At 36.8% G+C, this 27,697-nt stretch overlaps 1 protein-coding gene across 1 annotated transcript; it reads left to right on the top strand.

The window, feature by feature from the left end:
* Positions 1 to 217: 217 nt before the first annotated feature.
* On the top strand, positions 218 to 26,727 carry LOC146489056 (polycystin family receptor for egg jelly-like). The gene is made up of 17 exons (XM_085110268.1): positions 218 to 278; positions 3,890 to 4,261; positions 6,046 to 6,432; positions 7,571 to 7,651; positions 9,388 to 9,510; positions 11,176 to 11,304; positions 12,352 to 13,057; positions 13,788 to 14,364; positions 14,440 to 14,655; positions 15,180 to 15,302; positions 17,539 to 17,733; positions 18,600 to 18,824; positions 19,441 to 20,157; positions 20,499 to 20,735; positions 21,737 to 23,047; positions 23,690 to 23,858; positions 25,108 to 26,727. The coding sequence occupies exons 1-17, from the start codon at positions 218 to 220 to the stop codon at positions 26,580 to 26,582; spliced, it is 7,104 nt and encodes a 2,367-aa protein (XP_084966394.1). The 3' UTR covers positions 26,583 to 26,727.
* Positions 26,728 to 27,697: the final 970 nt, after the last annotated feature.

Here is a 27,697-nt window from a genome sequence, read left to right as displayed (position 1 = left end):
CACGTCAGAGCGTAGATAATTGCTAGAAAATATGAATTCGAAAGCAAAAAGTACTGATAAGTATTTGTCAGTATTGTTGTTCTGACGACCTTCTGATATGGAAACAGCTTTCTCAGAATTAAAATCTCGTGGGTTGAAATAATGTTGGGTGAGAAGTAGTTGCGTTCTACTACAATTTATTTTTAGTCTGTTTTCTATTTTTTTTTTTTAGGTAATCATGATTTGGCTTGTTTGTAAAATCCTCATGGTGCTACTGAATGGAGGCCACATAAAAGGAGGTTAGTTTGCCCATTCTCGAGTATCCTTCATAATGATTTTAATTATGCTATTTCGACGGCATGAGTATAGTATTTTTCCCTTTTAAAGAAGGTATCAAAGGGAGAGAAATAAAAACAACAGTTGTAAAGGTATATCTGCAATTTATTTGGAGACAAGGGAGCTTTAATATTTTCTTTAAGTGGTTTCTTTCTTTTTGTTTAATAGAGGACTCTTTTACAAGAAGACGAAAACTTATGATTACTAGATTAAGTTCGATTCAAACGTCGAGCCAAATGTAATGTTAAATAATACGTAAAAACTATTGTTTTATCTAAGTAAATTAGTTCGGCACATGTTTACCTCGACAACGAGTCTCTGTTTTAAATGTCTTTGTCCTCAAAGAAATATTTCATAAACAGTTTATACAGAGAGTATATCTTAATTAGCTGATTTAGAAGCATGTCTAGCAGGTGCCTGAATAAGAAGTCATGGGCGTGCGATGGGCTCGCGCGAGGTGAACACTTCCCATTTTTCTCCGGCCTCGCTTTCCACGCGTGTACTCTTTTCGACCCCTACGTCATACCCTACTTATACCCATGAGCCCACCACTTGTGTAGCCAATGGGCAGGGATACTAAGCAATCGAGAATTCAAAAATGTGACGTTGTTTTTTCAGTCAACATCAATGCAGATTACACCCAGTTCTTTACAACATGAACAGAACTACGGCAACAATAATTCTTTCAGCTTTCGCGGCTAAAAATACATATTTCTATGGTTGTGCTGATCCACTTAGCCCTTTTAAAGATTTTGATTCAAACGTAGTTTCGAATTGCTAAGGCCTGTAACACCGTTACAACTGATAAATCAAGTTTCCATGGCAACCAGCGGATAAGCCATCTGTCATTTATCACAGTGAGTGACAAAGACTGTGTGACATTTGCTACCAGATATGAAACATCTTTAATACCAAGGGCCAAGCACTGCCAAAATCAGTTTTGAACAATAGGCTTAGCCACATTGTACCCATAAAGCAAGAATCCTTATCTTTAAAGTTTGAGGATTTTTGTATACTTTCAAAGTCCTACCAACATCAAAGAATATATTTATTATTTTGGTGAGCTAAATTGAAATACTTCTTGAAATATTTCTTTACTGATTTACAGCGTTGGCTACTTTCTAGACCATTTCGCTGCTTATTAAGGTTAATTATTCTCATTTAGCCTTTGGTTCTAATACAAACACGCTGGGTATTTTTTCAATCAAATGTGGCCAAAAAGTTTCTCCTCTTTAGGGCTTTGTGGTAGCAGCCTCAAACTTTGCAACCAGACAAAACAATGTTTTCCCTACAACTTGTCCGATTCGGATTTTTCAATTTCATTTTTCCAACAGTAAAATGACGTCATCAATTTGGCGGGAAATTTTTTTTTTTGGAGCTACGGAACAGTTGTTCCTAACATAACAAACAGCATGAAAAGAGAATAACAAATCTGAAAAAATTTTTCGACTACCTCATTGGAGTCAAGATTTAAGGCTATTTTTAGTAACAAAATGGCGGAAAATTCAAACTTCAGAAGCCCAAAACTTTTGATTCAGTTTAGATATTTCAAAACTTTTTTCAGTTTTGTAATCCTTAAGGTATGTGTATTTAAAAAAATGTGATTGACCAGTCGAAGCTCTAAAAAAAATTTTCGCGCCAAATTGATGACGTCATTTTACCGTTAAAAAAAATAAAATTCAAAAATCCGAATCGGCCAAGTTGTAGAGAAACCGTTGTTTTGTTCGGCTGCAAAAATTGAGATTCGTACAATAAAACCCTAAGAAGAAGAAACTTCTTGGCCGAATTTGACTAAAAAAATCCCCAGCGTGAATTCAGTTTATGATGATAGCGACTCGTGTTTTACGTTGTGGGATGTAGGTTTGTTGAATAAGGTAACTTAAGGAGAGTGGTTTGCTAGTCTTTAGTAACAAAGCTGCAAAATAGCTCGAAAGACTGGAAAAAAAATTCGGCGAAAAGTTTGAAAAATTAGAATAAAGGTGCCAAAAATAGCTTGGAAAACCGTGGTGTGATTTTTGTTTTCCGATGTGTGTTGCCGGATGTGTAAACATAAACTATTCATGTTCTACCTCCCGAGCTCTCACCTTTTCTATCTTTGTTGGAAGTTCGTTTACGTCGGTAAACTCAGTTTAGTTTTCGGGTTACCTAATCCCCTATTCCTCTTGTTCTATCGGTACTACTTCTCCGTTTATCGGTCTTCGTTTTATTGACAGGAAGGTTCATGTTCGTCTCCTAACCGCTCGATCCTTCAAATTCAGCTGCACCCTCTTTCCGGTGTTTTCTGTGTTTCCTTGTCCACCGAACCTACCACAAATCGTTCAACTATTGACATTATGCCTGAACTACTTAGATAACTTTTTTTAAAACTAATGAAAGTATGTATTCCTGTAATACGCGATCAGCATCAAAGGTACATATGGAATTTTGAAGAACGAATTATGGCAAATTTTTTATAAGGTTTAAGGGAGCAATTACATGGAACAGCCTCCCCATTGAAATTAGAAACATGAATTCGTTTAATACATTCAAAACCAAACTTAAAGATTATCAGTTCAAGATCATCTTTCATAATCCTTTTTTTTACAATAAGTAATATGTTAGTCAAGAAATAGCTTTTTACCATACGTAATGCAAAACAAGAAGTCCGCCTTCTGTTATTAACTGATTTACATATCTATTTAAATAAAGTTAAGCGAGGATCTTTTAAAAAGCTCAACAGAGCTTGCTGGATCACCTGCCTTTTGATGTAATAGCTTATTAAAAAAAGGTAAACAAAGGCACTTCTTCTTCTTAACTACTCCAAGATTGCCTACTACGCCCGTTACTTCTACCACGTCAAAAATGGAGAATTTTACGAAGAACAGGATTTGTAAGACTTTCGCTGATCAACTGTCGAGAGAAAGGCAAAATCTGTTGAAAAGTCCTTCGCTCGTAAAAAAAAAGTCCTCGTCGTACAAAAAAATTAAGGAACAGCCAACGAAGACGTAAGTAGTGAAAAAACAAAGAAACAAACAAACAAACAACCAAAAAACGAGTAGCCATTTTTATTTCTTTTCATCACGATTGTCTTTTGAAACCTGAGGTGCTCGAGATTTGTATAGAGCTACCTTAAACCGAAAACACTTTCATTTTAAGTAGCTTTTTAATGGCAACTAAAATTAAAGTCCCTGTCGACATGTCAGACTATACAATTACCGCGTATTTAAAGAGAGTGTGCAAGATATCGAGAGTATGAAAAATTTTTCTAAGGGAAAACGATTAATTTTTGAGACTAAATTGTCTTTCTCAGGTGATAAGTGCTGATGACAAAAATAAAATAATTAATAACAGTTTTTCGAGTAACGAAGCATACAATCATCAAAATTATTCGAGTCATGATTTATTTTAATATGCACTAGCTTAGATCTGCTTTCTTCGCATAGTCTTAACCTCCGCAAAAATATCCCTGTGTTAGTAGGCACCACTCATAGGAAACCAGTGTATCTCGAGATGCGCAGAACGTATGCACAGTATCAAAAGTAGGCACCGTCTTTATATCTCATCATCCTTCTGTTTTTTTCTATTTATATTACAGACCGTCCCTGGCAATGCAACTCGTACACTGAACTAAGTGGTACCAGAAGGCTTGTCAGTTATTCTACTACTAAGGCATTTTGTGACTCGTCTCTCGAAACAAAATGGTATCGTTTCGCTTGGAATGGTGGCACATCCTTACCGGAAACGTGTCCGTCTATAAAACACTGCGGCGCCAATGCCCCAGGTTGGTTAAATGGTGTTCACCCAACAGTTGCCGATGGCGTGGTGACGAGAAAAGTTTGTTTTTACTGGAGTACCAGCTGTTGTAAATGGAGCAAAAATATTAAAGTGCTTAACTGCTCTGGATATTATGTTTATGAGCTGAAACCAACGCCAGTTTGCTATTTGAGATACTGCTCCACGTACGATGGTAAGTGTTGTGACAACAACGCAACATCAGTAACATAAAGTTAAACCTGATTTGATTAGTTCTTAGGTCATTGCTGTCTAGGTTGGTCACAGGAAATGATAAGCGAATTGATTTATTTCGTGAAGATCTCTCGGTTGAAACTTCTTACTTGTCTAAGATGTTAGCATTTTCACAAAATGGAAAAATAACTTCAAAAAACAACTAAATAATAATAATAATAATAATAATAATAATAATAATAATAATAATAATGATAATAATAATAATAATAATAATAATAATAATGTAATAGGTAGAAGGAGAGATTTGTTGAACAATTTAACTATAAAAAATTGCGATAACTTTAAAAGTTTTAAAATTTTAAAACCATCTTGTTTAAAAGTTTTACAAAGCTTAAAAAGCAACACGTTTGCTTAAAGTCATTATCAAGTCATCGATGAGCGAAATGAAAAACGAATATAAATGTAAAAGAATTCCTAAGAGACACAAATAAAAGCGAAAACATGTCATTATAATAAAGTATTCGCACGCAGAGTCATGTAAAGATAGACCGTGTTGTTCAAGGTGCCTACCGCTGCCTATTGTCAGCAATCAATTGACGGGCGGTGTACCCAACATAATCTGTGTCCCACAGATCACATTCAAATTTGTAGACCACGCATTGATTGCTGACAATAGGCAGCGCATTAACGAACACAAATATTCTGCAATCGGGAGGCACCTTGAGCAACACGGTCTATCGAAGGCTGATTTAGTCGACAAGCAATTCTCTGTTTTAAAGAAATGTAGATCAAAAGTCTTTGAGATGTTATTCATTAACGAATTGAACCCTGAGTTAAATACTCAGAAAGACTCTATTCGCGCCAAACTCTTTACATGACTCTGCGTGCGAATACTTTATTATAATCACATATTTTCACTTTTATTTGTGTCTCTTAGGAATTCTTTTAAATTTATATTCGTTTTTTCAATTCACTCATCGTTGACTTGATAATGACATTAAGCAGACGTCGAAATGTCGTCGCTTTTTAAGCTTTTTAAAACTTTTAACCAAGATGGTTTTAAATTTTTTAAACTTTTTAACATTTTGCAATTTTTTATAGTTAAAATAATGATAATAATAATAATAATAATAATAATAATGATAATGATAATGATAATGATAATGATAATGATAATGATAATGATAATGATAATGATAATGATAATGATAATGATAATGATAATGATAATGATAATGATAATGATAATGATAATGATAATGATAATGATAATGATTATGATAATGATAATGATAATAAGAAAAAGAAGATGAAGAAGAAGAAGAACAACAACAACAACATCGACAACAACAATAACAACAACAACAAGCAACGATGACAAATTCAACTCAATTAAATCACCACACGAGGCGGATTAAACATTTGTTTACATAATTCAGTTTCCCTGAGGGTGGTGTTCCCTAAAATTTATGTCTTTGAAGGAAGGCCACGTGACGCTACTGCTACCAACAGCCATGGTAACTTCAAATCCCTCAAATATATATCTCTTGCATGAACCTGTTCCCAGCAGAACATTCAGGAAACTTAAAAAGTTTATTTGCATTTTTTTTTTCAATTCTAAAAGACCTAAAACTGTTCAGAATCCAAGTGAAAATAATTTTCCCTCTCCTATCCAAACGGTGTTATGATGTTTAATGAAGATGATTGTCTGTGGAGCTATGCCGATAGAGGCACTTAAGTTTGATGCAATTTCGTGTACTTTATCCATAATATTCCTTTTAGTAATTCCACCGTATGAGTGCTTACCGAAAGGGTATACCGAACTTAATGAAACTAACAGACACTGGAGCTTCGACAATGGCGGAACCTCGACTTGTGATAGGGGCATCATAGTCGACAATCAGTGGTACCGTTTTACAGGGCCCGCTGGCAAAATGATGGCTTCCCACTGCATTCCAAAACGGAGCTGTAACACTGAAAAGGCTGCATGGATAAAAGATGGTCATCCCACAAGTTTGTACAAGTTGGTGACCAGAGATGCATGCTTTCACTGGGAATCGAACTGCTGTTCATTCGTCTTGGAAGTGAAAATAAGGAAATGCGACGGATTCTACGTATATCGATTAAAAGCACCAGGTTTATGTCATGAACGTTACTGTGGCGTCAATGGTAAGGTTTATTTTGATTCCCCTTGTTGTTGTTGCTCTTCTACTTTTGCACGAATATATCTTAAGTGCTTAGCTGACGGTCAGGTCAAACAGCTGTAACTTAGGAAAAACAGCTCACATACATAGTTCGAAGTGCGCGCTTTTTAACAAGTCCGTGGGATCTCACGAAACACCATCTGTCTCAGTTCAAACTCGAAAAGGGAGACCGTATAACAAGGATTCTCGCTAACTGTTTATTCTAACCTGTTTTAAATTAACGACCGATTTCACCAACGAATTATCTTGAGCCAACTGAGATCAGTTCGCGTGTAACTTATGAATCAGTTCTCTTTAATGCTAGTTGCATCGGCGGGACCAGCAGACATATTTCTATACGCGTTCATGAACACCTCGACTTGGTAAAAATCCATAGCCTTGTCGCAAATTTTGTTCTCCAGATTGTTGTCAGTCCACGAGATTCTGCCTTTGATCAATTTCAGCTTCAACGCTAGGAGGCTATGTACATAAACTAGCAAGTCAATCGTTGCTACAATTAATCATATATCCCTTTGTTGTTTTCTATTTTACATAATTGTATCCCATTATGTTCAAATAATCGTTTCCTTTGTTTTACGTTATTGACATAATCCAAGTGTGCCTCTTCAAGCTCAGTTATAGATGCTTTTTTTGGTAAATTATTTAATTTGAAAGTGTTGATGATGTTGCTCTCCTCGAAACGTTCTTTGCAATGCCACGGAAATTTGGGATCGTTTCAAAACCCTAACAACGTATTTCTGTTGATACAAATATATTAAGACAATTGCTATTAGTTAGCACTAAAACTGTCGACGAGTGCCTATTGCAATGGATGAACCAGGTTGGTATGGATTGTAACTTGAAAAAAAGTTTGCCTAAATCTTCCTCGTCAGTGTTTTCGTTTCCAAAATACGGTCGAGCATACCATGGGTTGTTCCTTTAAAGATGTCTGTAGATTTTCCTCTCTCAGTGTTGTAGAGTTTTTTCTTATCTACCTCGATCGAATAGTGTACTGTTACACTATTTTCACCAACACAGGTCAAAATCTCCATGATACTTCCCATTTTTAAAAGAATTGCCGTTTTTTCTTAGGTATTAAAAGCTGTTCATTTTTTTATGTGCAGATCCCAACGATGCTTGTAATGCTACCGACGGCTCCGACGTTTGTATCTGCCCATCAGGCTATTACGGACGCCCATGCAGAGGTTTGTGTATTGTCTTATGTAGTTTCTCATTAATGGCTGCTTTTTGCATTCTAAAGCCGTCAACTCCAAGGGTTATTTGCATCCACTCAAGAAAATTAAGACAAGTGTCTCTACTTATTTATTCGAAAAAGCAATGGGGTGGTCTTTCTTCTCAAGATTTAGCCGTAATGTCGTGAAGACTTTGGGAGCGTAATATGCTTGCAAATGTCAATATATTGACATACATGACCTACGTTAATCATGTCCCGTGACCCGTTACGGCAGCAAGATTCAAAAACACTTTTTGAGCAAAAATGGTAACACTTTCTATATCCTCCTAGAGGCAATAGAAAGTGGTGCGACAGTAGAAGGACACATTGTCCAATAGTAGTAAGACAATTTTTATATATTGATTCGACCTGGAAGAATCTGTAACAGCTACGTTGTTCAAATATAAAGGGAAGTAAAAAAATTGATGATTTGATGTCAAAAAAGTGATAGCAAATGCAAGTACGAAATTCAACTATATCCGGAAATTTCCAAAAGATAAATATATGGCTAAGGGATGACAGTCAGTACTTTAATTCTACTATGTTAAATAAAGTAATTTTAAGAACCGTTAAGTGGTGACTAGATGAAGTAGATCAGAAACAGACAAAAAAAGCTTTATTTTTAAAGAAACAAATAATCTTTTTTTTTCTTTACAGTCATGAGTTCTTTTAAGAATTTCTTGGCTTGGGTATAATTCTGCAGAAAAAAAAAAACGATCATAAATGCGCCATTCAACGTAGTGCTACAAAAACAGACAAAAACAGATAGCTCGTTTTTGTTTTAGACCTTTTGCTTTAATTTATTAAAGATGTCGACGAATGCCAGGGCAACTCTGACAACTGCCATGCATCAGCGACATGTAACAATACTATTGGTTCTTTTACGTGTGCATGCAATAATGGATACACTGGTGATGGCGTCAGCTGTAGTGGTGAGTAGGCCTCTCGGATATTTTTATTCCTAATAGATTACATCACTGATTACATTGCAAATTATGCAATAAACGTTTAGTCTCTAGCTGCAAAGGAAAAAGGAACACCAAACCAGTTTCTGCAAGAAATGTGCTTCAAATGTTGTTTTCGGTTTTCTAGATCATTTCCGGGCTTTTGAAAAGAATGCCTGTGTATTATAAAACAGTTTGATCTGTACGGATCCTTCAGCTGAATCCTTGAATCACCAAGTTTAGGTAACCGAGCTGCAGCTCCATCCCCAAGCTGAAGTTGGCTTGCTTATAATATTAGAGATTTCTTCTTCTTTTTTTTTTTTTTGTTTTCGAAAGGACACTTTTTTTAAACCTAAGGAAACTAAAGTAATTTTAAAATGTACGCCAAACGAAATGCCAGACGTGCGAACTGAGAAAGTGATTGTCCAAGGTTAAATTTTTTTGGTTTTCAAAGGGAATTATGCAGGTCGTATGTTGTTATAGACATAGAAGAAGGGTATTAAAATTTATGCTCTGCTAAAATCCAGAATGACGCTGACTTGGGGTAAATTGAAACACAGGATTTTTAAACGAATGTTAATGCAGTGATTTTCCACACATCGGTCGGAAACCTTAACTAGTGACATAATCTACCTGCCTCGTAAAAAAAACAAAACCATTTTCGCTGCTTTTCGTGGCGCAAACAACAGGAAGGAGAGCATTCTCCTTCATCGAACGCACTGAATAAGGTTTAAAAAAATCATTTGTATTTTGTTTTCTTTAGATGTTGACGAGTGTACAACAAACACTCACAATTGTCATAGTGACGGGAAATGTACTAATAGCGATGGTTCTTTTTCTTGCGCCTGTAACCCAGGCTTTAGTGGAGATGGACTATTATGTGCAGGTAACGATTAATAGTTTATGTTTTAGCAAAATCATGCAAAGCTATAGGAAGCAGGTCAATAATGTAATTTTGTAATGTGCTGCATAATATTACTGTGATTCCAGTAGCGTTGAATTATTTACTAGAACTATTATATTTACTTATTATACATTTAATTACGTAGACATATTATTTTAACTCTTTCTTTCTTTCTCTCTTTCTTTCTTTCTTTCTTTCTTTCTTTCTTTCTTTCTTTCTTTCTTTCTTTCTTTCTTGCTTTCTTTCTTTCTTTCTTTCTTTCTTTCTTTCTTTCTTTCTTTGTTTCTTTCTTTCTTTTTTTCTTTCTTTCTTTCTTTCTTTTTCTCTTTCTTTCTTTCTTTCTTTCTTTCTTTCTTTCTTCCTTTCTTTCTTTGTTTCTTTGTTTCTTTCTTTGTTTCTTTCTTTCTTTCTTTCTTTCTTTCTTTCTTTCTTTCTTTCTTTCTTTCTTTCTTGCTTTCTTCACTATCTATTAGATAATTGCACTGGGTAGAATTCTATCCACTCTAGCAACTCATCCAGTAGAAAAGAAAACAAATACCCGATCATTTAATAACCGGGTCCCCTTCACTTGCGTCTACCAATAAACACTAAAATTTGGTCGAGTAATATGTCAACAACATGATTTATATGCTTCATCTGAGATTAAAGGCTGTTCAATGTCAGAAGAAAGGGATTGACATCGCTCTGTCTCAGAAGTGTACATCACAAAAAGGCCTGCGTGTCTTTTGTCTATTTTCTTTTTTTTTTTTTCCTTTACTCTTTCTTCTCGCATTATGAACTCATTTAATTAGTGAAGGTCACAAAGTGTACAAGTTGGATTTGAAGGTAGGTCTAAACACACCGGATCCTTCTCATCCTCTCCCTTGCGTCGGCATCGGCCAATGCTACTAGCGTTTCATTTTTTTTTTATATAATTTATGCAATTATACATTGCTTTGTTGGTATTTCTTCCAGATATCGACGAATGCGCCACGAATACGCATAACTGCGATCCACATGCTAGTTGTGCTAACACCGTTGGATCCTTTAACTGCACTTGTAATCAGGGATATTCAGGAGATGGCGTAACATGTTTAGGTGAAGTCATTTAACAAAAAAAAAAAAGCTAGCCTTTCTGTTGTGATCTAAGAAATCAATTTTTTTAGTATTGTGAAACAAAACAAGAGAAAAAGAAAGCTTAAGTCGCGACTCTCAGGAACGAAGGAATTTTTCTTCTTTCTAGCTAACCTACATTAGGGCACGATTTTTAGAAATCCGCCGACTAAGATATTGGATTTCTCTTTTTCTCAAAACACCATATTGATCCTACAATGTAAACATTTCCAAACCGGAACATTCAGAAGTTTGAGGTATGTGGTTGTTATGATGACGCCAGATTTCATAAAACAATAGCTGAAATGTTTTGGGTGGTTTGTTATAGTGTGTAAGGCAAAATTTGAGAATCAGTTCGGGGAGACTTCGACCCTCGTCTACCATCTTGCGACCTTGGTCTGGGTAGGGGTGAGATTCGAAAAGTTTTATTTTGAATTGATTATCGTTGATACTGACGAGTCGTTTGCTTTCAAACCGTATGTGGGCTGTTGCACTTATAATATCTTTCGGCCAAAATTAGAATTTTAAGCCATAATTATGAACGCCATCTTGCAGATATCGATGAATGTGAAATATCAACTCATAACTGCCATGGAGTGGCTCACTGTTACAACAACGAAGGTTCCTTCACCTGTAGTTGTCGTACAGGTTACACTGGAGACGGGCTGACTTGTGATCCCTTAGGTCAGTATACAGAGTTGAATACATATGCATACCTCTATCTGACGATCAATTCTCGAATAAAAAAAAAACAAACTAACAAATTTAAATACAAGGAAGCAACAGAAAGAACACAAAGTTATGTAATTTGCTTTCTTTTACTGAGTTCGATGAAGAAGCCTGTAGAATGGCTGGAACTTGCACGGAAGATGGAAAACATAAAAGAAAATAAAGTCTTATTTGGAGCATCCTATCAGGAAATACCTTCTGACGAATTTGCTTCATTTCGGAAAACTTCGAACACAGGGACGAACAAACAGTATACTCCATTTACTTTTGTGAAAATAATAAGGAACCATTTCCTCAAATTTGTAACTATCTCGCCTGTACACAGGACACACACGGGTTTTGTGGATGTGCAAACATCAAATTATTTGACAGGTACAGAGACTGAGTGTTAATACACATTAATAAAAGCGCTTTTATTTAAGAACAAATTCTCTCTTTTTCGGTTCTCTAACATTCCCTTATCTACCGACTCTGCAAATGCTTAACATTTCAGTTGAAAATTGCACATTTCCGACAGATCTAACACAAAATGAACAGGTAAAATTAAATATAAATTGTCCTTCATTCGATGTTGGCACAAAGCAAATTTACGTTTTAGTAACGATGTTGTGATTTCTTTTTATGTGCTGTTCTTATTCTGTTCGTATTGCATTCTTTAATTCCGTGGACGACGTCCTTGTCCCTGTACCTTTTGACACTACCTATGTATATTTTAGCTTAAAACCTCCCTCTCACCTGAGCGCTTTTTCATTTGCATTTATCTACGCTGACGACGTGGCAAAGTATGGTATAAAATGTCTTGTTCTATAAAATAAAAACAATTTTAATATGTTTAACATTAACCAGCTCCTACTTGTGACGCCTGCGTATTCAATCCTCCCACGTTGAACTACTGGAACACTTTTCAAGTTGAAGAGTCGAAGCTGCAGACAGGATTGAAGGGAGTTTGATATCTTCCCAGTGCATGTAAAGCTTATACCATATTTTTTTTATTATCCACAGGAGATTTTTCAGTGACTATAAGAAACATATCCAAAGACAAGTATCGCCCAACACCGGTTAGGCGATCAATCAAAAACGCTCAAGAAGCCTTAATTGAAGGTTTACCTGAAAGTGCTACTGTGTTGAAAAGTGTGTTAGAATGGCGTCTGGTGAGTGAAGCTGAACTGGCAGCTTCAGAGTCAGCAGGGGGAACCTTAGTCAGTCAGGGAACCGCTGAATGGATCATAGGCAAGAGATCTGTAGTGGCTGGTATCTATCAAGTCAAATTTACGGCCTCAATCACAATCGGTGATCCATCTGCCCCACGAATTCTTCAGGCGTTTGATTATGGTTTTATTGAAAGTATTGCTGGTCCAGTTCGAGCCATTATTGATGGTGGAAGCAGCGTTCGTTGGGGATCTTTGGAAACTGTAACTGTTGATGGTTCATTGAGTTATGATGGAGACATTGGTCCTGGAATCCACACTGGGCTTAACTTCACTTGGTCTTGTGCTGATTCTGCTATGAACACATCCATGAGTTATGATTGCTTTGGAGCCTTCGCTATCCAAAATGTCAACGCTACTGCAATAAAAATCGACACTAAAAAACTTGTGGTTGGAAAGACGTACGTTCTGATACTGGCTGTAATAAAAGACAAGAGAAGCGCTTTCGCCCGAATGTCGTTTGAGATAGCAGCCGGCGAGATACCTCAAGTGACACTAAGGTGCGAATTGTCGTCTAAAACTTCTTGATTTCTCGTTTACGATATTTTAAGCAATGAAGTGATAACAAAACAGAAAAAGGTTGAATTGTTCATGCGAATGGGATATTAGAAAACATTACTACTACATCAATCCCTCTTTGAAGCAAAAAGGATATGATATACCGAAAAACATGCATTTCTTTTAACTTGAGTTAACAGACATACTTTGACGAGCGGATCCTAGATATGACAATTTACGTTATGCATACACGTTAAAGGTCGCATAAGCACGCGGCAATGCAAGAATTGTAGTTTTTGGCTCAATTAATACTTCATTGAAATACATAGTGATTTCGCTTTTATCAGCTAGATTTAAATACTGAATTAGTGGAAATAACTAAAAAAAACGTCTTCTGTGTGGCTCATCTGAAGAGTGTTTGTAAACAAAATATAGGAAATTAACATCAAATAAATAGACTAGATAATTCCCCTTATTTAACTGCTTTTTAATTATCACATGCCACATGGTTATATTGAAGGTTCACTATCTTAAAGGCTTTTTCGCCTTTTATTTAAGCGAGGCCTTGACAGATCTGTGTTATAAAAGTACTCTAGTTAGCTCAAAGTATTTACATCAAGGCATCATTTTGTTATCGCAGCAATAAAACCTTAAGGATTGTCAACAAAGATAGAACATGCCCCTCCTCAGTTGCTAAACACATCCTATTGTTTCTGTTGTTTTAAACTTCAGGTGTTTTATTGATTGTGGCAAAGTAGTGTCTGCCTCTAACAAGCTCAGAGTAACGTCCGAATGTCCAAATTCGGCTTGCAATGGCTCCGTTCATGAGTGGCGCTTAAGGAAGCTAAACGAAGGGACGAAAACTTGGGAAAATGTTACCATTTCGTCCAACATGACCTCAACAGGAATAAATGCAAATAACCTGATCATCAAGAAAAGTTCTTTGCCATCCGGTTTCAAATTTAGCTTGATGCTCCTTGTAACTTCTCTTGCGGGATCAGAGGGGTTTGGAGTGTTGGAGTTTGAAACCGCTCGAGCACCACAGAATGGTTTCTGTAGTCCCTCACCATCTGAAGGCGTGGCACTTGAGACGGAGTTTACATTTGAGTGCTTTGAATGGGAAGATAAAAACACACCACTTTCTTATGAATTTCGTGCTGGGAAGGACCCAATATCATATGGAAATTCTGCCAAGTCCGCATCGACAGTTTTGCCAGCCGGAAAGGCGGACTATGATTACCAGTTACCAATTAACATCATCATTAAGAATTTGATTGGTGTGACGATTGTAAAGACTTTGTTTGTCAAGGTAAGTAGTTGACTTAGTGGTAAACTACAGTGTCTTTGCATTAATCTCAAAATTTTAATAATTCAATCTTTGTAGGTAAAGGGGTCTTCCAAGCTTGATCCTTGTCTAACACCAGCTGAAGAAGTTGGAAATCAGTTGAAAGCCTTTGTCGTTGGTGAAGGCAACAAGATGGACGGATTTCTAAACAAAGGTGAAGTCAGCCAGGCTGCACAGCTTGCCATGTCTGTCTTGAAGGCTGCCAATGCAAAGTCAGATTGCGGCAAAGGATTGAGCATCCTTGTTAAAATAGTGGTACGTTTTATTAGTATGGCTACTTATATGATTTTCTCGTGGATTATTCAGCTAACTGATTTAGTGCCTTGCTAGCGGATTGTGTGGTCGACTTCCAAACCGCTAGACTAACGTACCGATTGAGCAATGTAAAAAAAAAATGTAACAGTGAAATAATGAACAGACGTGGTGAATTGACGTCTACATTATAATGTAAAGAATAAATGTTTGTAAGTCATAAGTCACCCAAGAAACCCAAAAGGACAGAAACCCCTAACATACAGAGAACAATGCCAATGCCTAAGCTCCTAGTCTACCGTTGGCGGCGGCGCAGGACAATGTAATCAAGGCGTTTAAGCGCCTGCTCGAAAGCACTGCTGAGAAATTTAAATACTGATAGTATATGCGTTGCTACATTTTGATGTTTAATTACTGAATCAATTGGCCTACTTGGCCAATGAATGAATATGAAAACGTATTGTTCTGTAATATTGTGTAACAACCTTTATTCTGGGATTTTGATAAGGAATTTTCATCTCTGACAGATCTCAGTGACCATCACCGATAAATTCACGGCCATAAAGCCCGAGAGCCCTGAAATGTCTCGTACGATTATGGCGGTTATTAATGAAGCGGGTGGAGGGGGAGCAGGAGGAGCAAATGCTGTGGTAACTGAAATTTTTAGCTTTCTCTAACAATTATTCGCCAAAGGCGAAGTAAATTTTGGTGAATATTCCCCGAGATCTTAAACTTTAACTGTCGCTTCATTGAGACGAACGTTTGACTTCTGTGAATGAATGTTGAGTTTCTCCGACCCGTTTACCAACTTAAAACAGATTGAGATGAACTAGGCAGTTTGGCGTAAGACTCAAGGATCACAAGTTAGTGTTAGCGATAGCATTTTATTGTGCAATTTCTTGTTGATGGTTTCGCTGGTAAACGGACTTTTATAAATTGCGCTCGGAGATAAGCTTCTTCAGATAGGAATTAAGTCATTTATTGGCTTCACTAAAAAGGTACACGGTTAACGCAGATGAAAAGTTTTTGTTGTGAGGTGGTGAGTTAAGATGATGGTCGAGAGCCACTCGAACTTGCAACAAACTAGTTTTTAGATTATAAAAACTGCCGTTTTTTCTTCTCACTGAAACGTAAGACTCATCTCGTTTGCTTCCAGGCTTTTAAATTCTGTCTTAAATTCGTTTTGTTGGTGAAAATCACTCTGTTAAATAAAGAAAATCTTGCCCGAATTTAACTTAATTTGTTGTTTTCATTTTAAGTCATCGACATCGACAATAATTCCACTTCAATTTACAAGTTTTTTTATTACAATTAGCATAATGTTCATGTCTTGCCTTCGAAAAGTGTCAGCCCGGATTTAGCTGCATCTTTAGTGTCTTTCAGTATTTTCTTTCATTCTATTTACTTCTACTTCAGAAACATCAACACATCTCTAAGCGGCCATTTTTGCAAATTAGTGCTCCCGCTAAAATCACCATGCGCGAGGTGATTATAGCAGGATATGACGCAATCCTCGACCAATCAGATCAACAAAATCTCTATAATCACATGAGTAATTATACTAAACTGATACAGTCAACTCTCTCATAGCGACCACTTCTCGTAAGCGACCACCTCCCGTAAGCGACCACTTCGTAAACAACCGTTTTGTCTCTCAGTTAAACACTGTTTCAAGAGCTCTCTTGTAAGCGACCACCACTCAATTACTAAAGAGACCGCGACCACTTTTTAGGCCAGAAATTATACATATTCTTTTGTTTTCTGTTTCCGGTAAGGGACCACCCAACATAATCACGTATGATCGTTGGTAAATCATTACTTAGAAGTGACAAAAGTTCAATTTTTAATGACGCTACCCCGGACTGCTGACAGATAATAACAATTTACAGACAGAGAAGATGGCTATAATTAGATCTGTAGGTAAACGGGACAGATAATTATGTTCCTAAATGTTATACAAAGTTTCATCAGAAGAATAAATAAATGTGAAAAAATCAAATAAATTAGTTTTTATTTGCCTAATTTAGCTGCTAAGGTAAAATTACGCTTATGTTGTTGATCTTTCCCGTAAGCGACCACCTCCCGTAAGCGACCACTTTGTTGTGCACCAAGGGTGGTCGCTTACAAGAGACTTGGCTGTACTTATAATTACACTTCACTCCTTGATTCAATCTTTCGTACATTTCTTCATCCATCTATGGCATTTATCTAACCGTCCATCCTCTCTTTCATTCATTCATTCATCCATCCATCCATCCATCCATCCATCCATCCATCCATCCATCCATCCATCCATCCATCCATCCATCCATCCATCCATCCATCCTTTCATGCCATTACACGCAGTCTTATGAATACCCAGTCTTACTCAGAAAGTAAAAAAATCTGTTTGTCTGTCTTTCTTTGCTTCTTTTCGTTTACACTTTTTTCCCACAATTTCTTTCTCCCGTTATTTTCCTATGATCGCTTACTCCTTCAACTAAAGTAGTTTGTGACCGAATGGGTTCGTCTATTAATCTGAAAAAAAAGAGCTATCTTGTAATGATCGAATAATTAATACATTTTCTATAAGCACCTTTCCATTCGAATGATCAAAGCGCTTTACACGATAAATAGGACATGTAAATAAAAACAAATTCGTCGTATCGCAAACAAAAGCAATGTAAAAATTAACAGTATTTATTTCTAAATAGTTTTTTTAAGCTTCTCTTTGAAGATTTTTGTAGAGTTGATGTTATTTTAAATCCAGGGAATAGATTTCCATAAGGATGGAGTAGTGAAACAGAAAACTTCCGTGCCATATATTTTGTGATTCTTTGTACCATATTTTCAATTGACGAGAAAAGTTTAAAAGGGGTATTCTAACAATTATCATCTGTGTCTTAGGATTTAGCTTTGAAAATGTCCGAAACTGCTACAAAGGAACTTGTCAATGCTCTAAACGATCCAGAGGAGCCTTTAACGGCTGAAGTTGAGGAAGCAGCTGTTGGTGTCGCAGGTATTCTCAAGAATGTACTTAAGTCTTCATCAACAGCAAATCAAGCTATTGTATCCACGCCGGGAAAATCATCAAATTCAAAGGTAAAAAAAATATAATTGATTTAATGCGTCTCAGCAGTACCAAAATATAAGCTACACGTAAACATGATTCTCAGTTTTTGAGTTTCATAAGTCAAACGTAAAGTTAAGGCATTAAAACAAAAGTAATCTAATATTTCTTCTCCTAAAGGCCCGTTTAAACTGTTTCAAACTTTGCTTCAACATGCGTTCAACATTTTGTTGAACCAAATGTCGGGGGCGTTTGAACTGGTCGCTCAACATTGCTGAAAGTTTATTCCATCAAATTTAAATTAGTTTAAACTTTCGTTTAACATCCCTTCAACATTTCTTTAGTTCTTGAAAATGTTGAATGGAGTTGAAACCGTTTTGAACACTCCGTTCATCCAACATCCGTTCGACTTTTGTTGCCCAACATCCGTTCAACTTTTGTTGAACGAATGTTGGTCAGATGTAGAAAAACCGTTTAAACGGGCCATAAGAGTCGCCGTGCATTAGTGACCGTATATTGATTAATGTTTTTTAGCCGTACCACAAAAACTATACGTTTTTTATTTGGTCTGCCTTGTGCCGTCTCCAGAATGAGTAGATATTTTGCTTATTTAGTTTGAAATATTTCAATACCTCTAAATTTAGCATTAAAGCAATTTTATTGGTAAAACTGTGAGGGTATATAAGACGTACAAACCTGCTTCCCTTGAGGTCTACCAAATGAGGTAATGACGTCATATGGCAAGATTATATCGTGCAGATAATTTACACCCTGAAAAAATACACTAGAATGATATAACGTATAAACGTTGTGACGGTACACTGATGTGGTTTTAGCAGAATCTTATTTGTTCAATTTCCGGGTCACAGACAACATGTTGGTTGTTCTCTGATTGCAGGTCAACGTCGAGAAAGCTGGTCAGAATTTGAACAATATGAGTAATGCATTTCTTAGTCGCTTGGTGACTTCAGAAAGTATGGTGATTAAAACCGATGACCTCGCAGTAGCTCTGAAAAAAGTATCCCCCGTCGATATAAAAGGACTTAGTATGGAAGAAGGTTCCTCAAAGTTCAAGCTGCCAAGCAACCTTGGCAATATGGGTGGTGGCAGTGTTAATGCAAAGGTAAGTTGCCTAAATCGTAAGGTGATTCTCTTTCATTTTTTTTTTAATTATCAACGGCTCCGCGATGCTCCTCTTCTCAATAGAAATACCTTCTTCTATTGTTTTACTTAATCTCCATACCCTTTGCCTGTCCCCCATTCGATTTGGGACGATTTCGGTTTGTTTTCGCTTTTTTGGTTTCACGAGAAGACCATTCAGTCATTTCTGACGTACCAATCGTATATTTCCAGAAATCCACGCTAATGAGATTCATGAATTGTATGATAGACATCACAAGGTGTCCTCTAAACTTGATTCTCACTAAAACACACATAATTCTGTCAAACATGGAGTCATATGAAAACGACAAAAAGGCCTGTTTTATATGAAGTACCCAAATTCAGGGTTAGATGTGTTTCTGGACATATGGAACCCATCGCTCCAAGCGAAAATCTAAACCACTGATTTGATTACACTGTCAATTTTTTATGAGCGGCCCAATGTTTGGGCGAGTAAATGCAATACGATATTGAATTGTAGTTCACCAAGACAGGTTTAGAACATTACTGCCGGTAAACTAGCTATTGATGTTAACCGTTCAGGATTTAAAGGTTTCTTAATTTTATCTCGTTCCCAGATGACAGCGGTGAGTTTCAATCCTTACACCTGGGACAGTAGCAGCAAGGGGATCCAGTCAAGTGTTATTAGTCTTGAATTACAAAATGGCAATTCAAACCTCAATGTTTCAAATCTTGAAGATGATATTGTGATAGTCATCCCAATTTCCAGCCCACCTAAGAACAATACGAACAACACCGAGGTACCAGGACATCGTTTCCTGAAACCAAACAAGATGGTAGTCCATTCTTACTACGCCGAACTAGGTGATGTCCCTGTGATCATCGAAACGGGTGTACAAGAAAAAGGCGTTATGGTTGAGTTGTTTGTTAAATTTGGTTCAAGGCCGACGATTGATGACTTTGATCTAAATTTCACCATATCTTTTAAATACATTTGTGCGCTCGGAGAAAAAGAAAACGAGACATCTTGTTCCTTTGCGAAGAGCTCTGTCAACGTGGTACCCACTTTACCAGGTCTACTTTATGTTGGGATAATAGGAGGTAAAAATTCTTCTCGAAACGCACGAGAAAGAAGATCGGTGCCGTGTTTCGGTCATGGTCGACAAAAACGGGCATGTGTTGGCTTTAAAGATCCGCCACCGAAAGGAGTCACTAAAACAGTTATTCCGCAATATGATGCATCAACAGATGTGAACTATACTATGACTATTACCCAATCAGGTTGCTTGTATTGGTCTGAAGAGAAGGACAAATGGACCTCGGAAGGTTGCAAGGTAATTCCCCCGAAGTGAAATGCCACGATAATGGAACGCTAAATACTAACTTTTAACTGAATTAGTACTCTACCTGAGCCTTAAGGGATCTTGACTCCTGACGGTAGTTTAATTCAATCAGTGATATTTAACGCGGGTTTCATAGTAATTTTCTAGAATACTCTAATTGCCTTTGTAGGGTTGGCGAAGGGCCTCTAGACCCTGGGCCGGCTTTCCGGAGCCAACAATAAATGTATTTTTTTAAGGACCGAATTAAATACGGTTTGTGTATAATATGGAAAATGTAGTTTTAATAATTTCATTTTTCTTCTACTGACCGTAAATGCATAATTTAATTTTAGGTTGATCCTCAATCAAATTCCAGCCATCTCGTCTGTCGTTGTAATCACTTGACGTCTTTTGGAGGAAACTTCATACAGGCACCAAACCCAATTGACTTCGACAAAGTTTTTGCTGAGTTTGGAAACCTTGCTGAAAGTGGAAATATTTCAGTCCTGGTTACTATTTGTTGTGCCTTCCTTCTGTACTTTGTTGCAGTAGTCTTCGCAAGAAGGGCAGATAAAAGAGATGAGTGCAAGGTTAGTCACAACATGACAAACAAGCCTGCCCCATTATTACTTTGCCTAAGCCAACGCTTTCTTCCATACTGCTTCTTTAGAAGCTCCGTATCTGATGAATTTTTGTAAGCGTCGAGGCAATTGTACCCTAAAAAGCCAATATGGATAAGAATTCCTCGTTGCCATATTAGCGAAAAAAATTACAATAATGATTCCAGAATTTATTTTTTGGGTAAATATCAATTTTGGTGAAATCTGTAGTATCAAATTTTGGTACGGTTTTAGTTTATCGTGAAATAATCACTTTAACAATGCTCTCAAAATCATTAAAGGACTACTAAAACTTTTTGTAGAAAGACAACTTAATAGTGACTTTATTCATTCCGCTGTCCTAGGAGGAAGTGAAGCTGACTCGGAATTGTTGCTTGTACGAACTGCAGTCTTGTTGTAATGGCGAAAAAATCGAAACTATTTAGTATAAGTACATTACTTCCCTCACACTTTTAAGCTTTTTTTAAATGTAAATTCTATTAGAACCAGATATTTTCGCAAAATATTAGATACTGAACTTGTTGAACTGTTGGTTTTTAAAACTAACCGTTTTTAGCGGAACTACAAGATAATGTGAAATTCAACAGTAAAAAAAAAGGGTCCTTGTACATGGTTTTGTCAGCCAAGACTGTTTTCATTGTAATAAGCAATGTTCTTGTACCATAAGATAAAACAAAATTTGTGGGTAAAATGGACGGTAAATGTTTGGAGCGCTATTTCAACATGCCATTTATCAAATATCCCTCCAAAAATTTGTCGTATCATTTATCCAAAAAATTTCCCTTTGACTTGGTACTATCGTAAGACATTCTTGCTTATTTATCTAAGGTGTTTTTTTTTTTGGTTTTGTTTTCTTTCTTTGTTGGTCTTTTATAAAAAATAAAAAATTAAAAAATAAATAAATAGAAAAAAAAATAAACAAATCAATAAATAAATAAATAACTCAATGTGTACTCTCGCTCGTCTCTTAGATGTGTTTCCCAAAGCCTGTGATCATCGTTGAAGGTGGAAACTATTACTACGATGTGGCCATTGTAACTGGTGTTTGGAAAAATTCAGGAACAACAGCTAATGTAACAGTTAGTATAAAAGGCGAAATGAATGATTACATCCAAGTACCTCTTCGAACAAAAGGGGAGTCATTGGATATATTTGCACGTGGAAGTGTAAATGGATTTATTCTTATTGCCAATGAGACATTAGGACCTTTAAAAGAAATAACTTTAGAACATGATAACGGCGGAGAGAATCCGTCTTGGTTCGTAGAGACGGTAACGATCAGAGACAGGCAAACAGAAGAGCAATGGACATTTTCTGTGAATCGATGGCTTGCTGTGGAAAAAGAAGACGGGTTCATAGAAGTTACCGTCGACAACAAAGACACCATTACTTTTTCAAATCAAGTTCGCTCACGTTTTGGAAGGAGAATTGCTGACAGTCATTTGTGGATTTCCGTGTTCGGCAAGGCATGCAGTAGCACATTCACGCGTGTACAAAGAGCGTCATGCTGCCTGTCAGTTCTGTTCAGCGTCATGATTGCCAACGCCATGTTTTATAACATTGGTGGAGAATCTGACGGAGCTATACAGGTTGGACCATTCAAGTTTTCTCTGAGGCAGATCATCGTTGGAGTACAAAGTGGACTAATAGTTGCGCCAGTTAATGTCTTAATTGTATTCCTCTTTAAATCAAGCAAACCAAGAGAAAAGAAAGAAAACAAATATCTGGACGTTTCACCGGCCCAACTCTTAGTTGATCGCGTCAGGGACTCCGGCTGCATGCTGCCTCACTTTTGTGTATACTTTGCCTGGTTTCTCTGTTTCGTCACAACGCTAAGTGCAGCCGCCTTCACTTTATTTTACAGCTTAATGTGGGGCAAAGAAGTCGCTGAGCAGTGGCTGTCCTCCATTTTGATCTCAAATAGTCAGGATATTTTTGTTGTACAACCAACAAAGGTTATGGTGGCTGTTGTTGTAGTCTCATTACTTTTGACCAGGAAAAAGGGCAACAATGATTCTGAGGCAGAAACTGAAAAAGGAGATACATGCGAAGATGACATTGATTTTCTAATTGACAATCCGAAAGAACGCTTTAAGCGGTCGAGGTTGGAGATGATTCGCGAAAGAACCAAAAAAGAATTAAAGTTGGCAAGCATGATGAAAGAAATAGTTATCCATTTGGTATTTGTGTTTTTCTTGGCAATGGTTTGCTATGGTAACAAGAACAGTTATCGGTTTATGATGACTCAGACACTGCTGAATCCATTTACGAAGTTCGATCAGGTAAAAAAAACACGCTTCTGTTTATAACTACATTTCTTAACCATCGAGATCAGTTCAAAGAACAACATGACATCCACTGGTTCAAAAGGTAGCGCCGATTAGATATGTTTATTGAAACATTTTCTCTTTATAGTTTCATCACTGTTTTCCAATCCCCACTATTGATTTTCTCGGCGAGGCAACCTGCACTTACACAAAAGCAACTGGGGGTATGTTTAGTGAACATGGTCTTTGGGGAACGTTACAACCGAACCAAGCCTTTTTTTGTAGAAATTTAAACCGAAGAAGCATAGTACCTATGATTAAAGACAGATTTCACTGCAACTGCTTACCACTTTGTCACTTATGACACAACAGAATAGGCTTGGACTTGACAATGGACTTGAGCAGTTGTATTTTATACCGGCACTGATTATCCACTGGGAACACTTTATTATTTATGGCATGTAGCAAATAACGTTCCTTGATACCTCTGTTCTGTTTCGTTTCGTTTCTTTTTATTTAAACTTAACATTTCCTTTCCTTGAGCTAAGGAGATTATGAATAGCACTATTTTGGGGTGTTGAACAATCTTATAGAAAATTAATCAATCTGTTGCCTCCACACTAGAATAATGCAAAACGTATTCTATTCTCACTTCAGGTAACCGACAAACACAAACTGTCGAGTTGGATGAGAAAGGAATTCCTTCCTAAAATTTTCAACCAACCGTGGTACAATGGTCTTGAAGAGAAAGAGGACGTGTACATTGAGAATAAGATGTCCTTACTAATAGGCATGCCATGGATGAGGCAATTGAGAATAAGGAAAAGTAAGTGTTACCTAACTTTATGTCAATTTCTCTTATTTCCATCCCCTGTCGTCAAAGGTTCTATGTTATCTTCATGTTTTAGATCTAAAGGGAGACTGTAATCCTAACTTAAAGGTCATATGATGAATTTCTTAATCTTAAAGCGTCATCGAAAACAGTCCAAGAAGCTTCTTTCTTGAACTTGAACCCAGTAACATATTTGTTTTGATGTTTACTTCACCTGTTACCTTGACACGTTATAACCGCCATTCTTTAGTTACTACTGACATAGTTGTCTTTCAATCAATCAATCAATCAATCAATCAATCAATCAATCAATCAATCAATCAATCAATCAATCAATCAATCAATCGATCGATCGATCGATCGATCGATCGATCGATCAATCAATCAATCAACCAATCAATCATCAATCGATCCATCAATCAATAAATCCATCAACTTATCGTTTATCCAAGTGACTCATAGTGATTATACCTTGTTAAATTTTTTTTGATAGAGATACGTGCAGGTAATTGAAAGCTGGTTCAGGTTGTATTTAGAAGTCCAATATCCAAACAGATGTTGATTAAAGCATTCTTAAATGACAGACGTCTTTTCCTAAGTCAAAACTCAATAAAACGTATGAAAATCACATAATAGACGAGAAAACACTAACCTCAGTACCGTAACGTTCGATCATGTCAGATACACCTATTTTGGTTCCATCTTTATCTATAAAAGTAGTCCTTGCGTGACCAATTCTTCAGTTGTTCTCCGAAAGTACTCTCTTTCCCTGCTTGCCACACCTCTGGCGTTTTCAAATTACTAACCGTTTAATCCGACGCATTTGGATCCTAATTAGAGACCTACCTGACCTCGTCTGCGTGTGATTTCCTTGAGAGGTCATTACAAATTAATAGAGACATCTATAGTAAACGTTTTTTTAAAACGTTTAAAATAGTTTCCAATTCAAAAAGCTTTTTTATGATACTTATGTTGTTTTGCCACTACTCCCTAGAAAAACCTGAAAAAAAACGTGTTAATTTAACACCTTTGCTTTATATATTTTCATTCCCTCGTTATTATTTAGCATTTGTAATCTTAGTATACTTTTGTTGTTATATATTCTAAGTTTTTCATAATCTCTATACAACTGACTATGTGGATCAAATCGAACATGTATTACATTAAAATGTCGTTTTTAGTTGTAAAAGGAAATATATTTTACCAAAATGGTTTTTATTTACGTCATTGACTTAATTTCAAGGTTCCTGTGAAGTTCTGCATTCCTTTTTCGATGACTGCTACCACGCCTATTCTAGTGAAGGGGAGGACACTACACCACTGAGCCTACCAGGCTGGAGACCTCTGCCTTACAATATTTCATGGCCAAAGGCTGTTAAACTGTGCCCGAAGCCTTGGCGTTATCACACAAGTAAAGAACTTGACAATGATCCGATAAAAGGCACCTACAATTCCTACGAAGGTGGTGGCTATGTCGCCGTCATGGGCTATGACGAAGAAACTGCCATTGGTGTCCTAGAAGAGACGTTTGGCTATGGATGGGTTGATCGTCAGACACGGGCCGTGATATTAGAGTTCGCAGTGTTCAATGCTAATACAAACCTTCTCAGCATTGCAACGTATTTCTACGAGGTGATCGCTACTGGTGCTGCCTACACTGCTAGAAAGGTTGAAACACTCGAGTTGTACAGCACGGAGTCGGGAGCTCTAATGTTTTACCTCATTTGTCAGTTCCTCTTCATGGCGATGGTGCTTTATTACTTGATTGTGATGCTGTTCCACCTTTACCGTCAGCGCCTCGGATTTTTCAAGTCAGTTTGGAACATGGTTGACTTATTAATGATTATCTTCTCAGTACTTTCAGTAGTGTTCTATATGATCAGATCCAAGAATGTTTTGAAGAGCATCAAAGCCATCCAAGCTAATCCATATGATATTTTGCATTTTCACGAGGCTTTACAATGGGCAAACTGGGAAAACGCCGCAATCGCTGTTGCCATCTTTATGGTAACAGTTAAACTTTTGAACTTGATCCGTTTCAACCCGTACGTAATTTTTTTGTTTTCCTCTTTTCGCCAGTCGATTGGTTATCAGATTTCGTATCTAGTTTTCTTTCTAATACTATTCAATGCCTTTGTCATATCAGGAAAGCAATTTTTTGGTCACACAGTGCTTGAATACTCAAGCTATGTAAAGGCAGTGATCTCTCAGTTTGAGTTCATTTTAGGTAAAGCCGTCCCACTGGACGATCTTCGAAGGGAGAACCCCTTTCTTGGTCCGTCGTTTGCGTTCTTGTACAACGTAGCAATGACTGTTGTTCTGATGAACATGATAGTGTCTGTTTTAAACGAGTCGTACACGGACGCTAAAACGCAGGCTGAAGAAAGTGGTGAGGATCTAGAAATGGCAAGGTTCATTGGCGAACGCTTTATGGAGATGTTTCAAAAGGGCCAAACAGTGAAAAATTTTAAGTTGTATTGCGATGAATCAACTTTCGCTAACATGTGCCGCTCTGAGGCAGAACCTTTTTGTTTAAACTCTGAGTGTATTGTGCAGTGTACGGAGGAAAGAATGGAAACACTTGACAAGAGAGTCGCTGTTCTTAGTCGGCGCACAGAAAACATAGGCATTGACGATCAACGTGAGGAGGACGACTTTGAGAACCTACTCCTTGAATTTGTTGATCCTCTTAAAGTTGATTTTATCAGTTTTCAGTGAAATGTTTTTTGATTGGCTCAATCGACAGCTATCGATTAAGTTATCGGTAAAAAAAGACAATTAAGAAAAAAATACTTTCTGCATAGACTAATCAGCATCCAGTATTTTTTCCTCTGCGTTATAAACACTGCGTGGTCATATATTATAGCTTAAGCAATATCTGTGCGCTAAGAAAACATTAAGTTCGCAGGACAGTCTGATTTCTTTTTAGTGCTAAATATAATGAATTTTACCAACGGTGAGGGTAAAAGGGGGAATGAGTTTGCGGAATGGAATGTGGAAAGACGTGCGGAATTGCATAATTATGCAAAATAAGAATTGCGGAATGACATAATTATGCGAGATACGATTTATGCATAATGGCTCACAGAAATACATTAAACTGAAAAAGCGCGCCTTTTTTTGGGCGCCAATTTGCAAATACAGCCTTTTTGTAACCATTCAACCTAAGAATGCATCACAAAAACCCAAACGATGGTATCTTCGAATTCAAACTTTTTTCCTTCGATTCTCATCGCATAGCCGTTGATGCAACATAGCAGCTCGTGGACTTTTATCGTTCGCGAGTGAACACAAGATTTGTAATACATTTGCATTAAAGAGGTTTGTTTATTTACGTAACCTGGTTTCCATTCCACACGAGTCGTCCGCCATTACGGGAGATGTATCGACTCAATCAAAGGCTGGTTAAACTTGACATGTTTCAAGCTTTCACAGCGCCTCGCAGGAAAAAGACGTGAGAAAAGAACCGCCTCTGTTTATTTTTGAAACGATTTATGTCACTTGTCGAGGATTTATCTGGTTATGACGAATGTGTTGTGGTTCGGTCATGCTCATTTCCGTTGTTTTACGTTTTATATAATCAATTTATCATACACAGCCAAACACACACACACGCAAATAAATAAATAAATAAATAAATAAATAAATAAATAAATAAATAAATAAAAACGAAAATAACTCTTTCCCCGTATTTTGACGTGTAGATTTCGGTTAATTATTTTCGAAGGAAGGATCTTGATGAAACAAATAAAATTTTCAACTCCAATATTTTATCAGAAACAATATCTAAGCAATTCGGGAAATATTTCCGCACAGCCCCATACATTATTTAT

Source organism: Pavona decussata, unplaced genomic scaffold (genome assembly GCF_977016875.1).
Source record: "Pavona decussata unplaced genomic scaffold, jaPavDecu1.1 SCAFFOLD_6, whole genome shotgun sequence".
Classification (NCBI taxonomy): Eukaryota; Metazoa; Cnidaria; class Anthozoa; order Scleractinia; family Agariciidae; genus Pavona; species Pavona decussata.
This window is presented reverse-complemented; position numbering and strand designations above follow the sequence as displayed.

Bases quoted from the DNA above. Each gene is read 5' to 3' on its own strand.
- LOC146489056 (XM_085110268.1), top strand. From the start codon at position 218: ATGATTTGGCTTGTTTGTAAAATCCTCATGGTGCTACTGAATGGAGGC. The intron at 6,433-7,570 runs GTAAGGTTTATT...TTTTATGTGCAG, and splicing joins ACGTTACTGTGGCGTCAATG to ATCCCAACGATGCTTGTAAT. The intron at 20,158-20,498 runs GTAATTCCCCCG...ATTTAATTTTAG, and splicing joins GGACCTCGGAAGGTTGCAAG to GTTGATCCTCAATCAAATTC.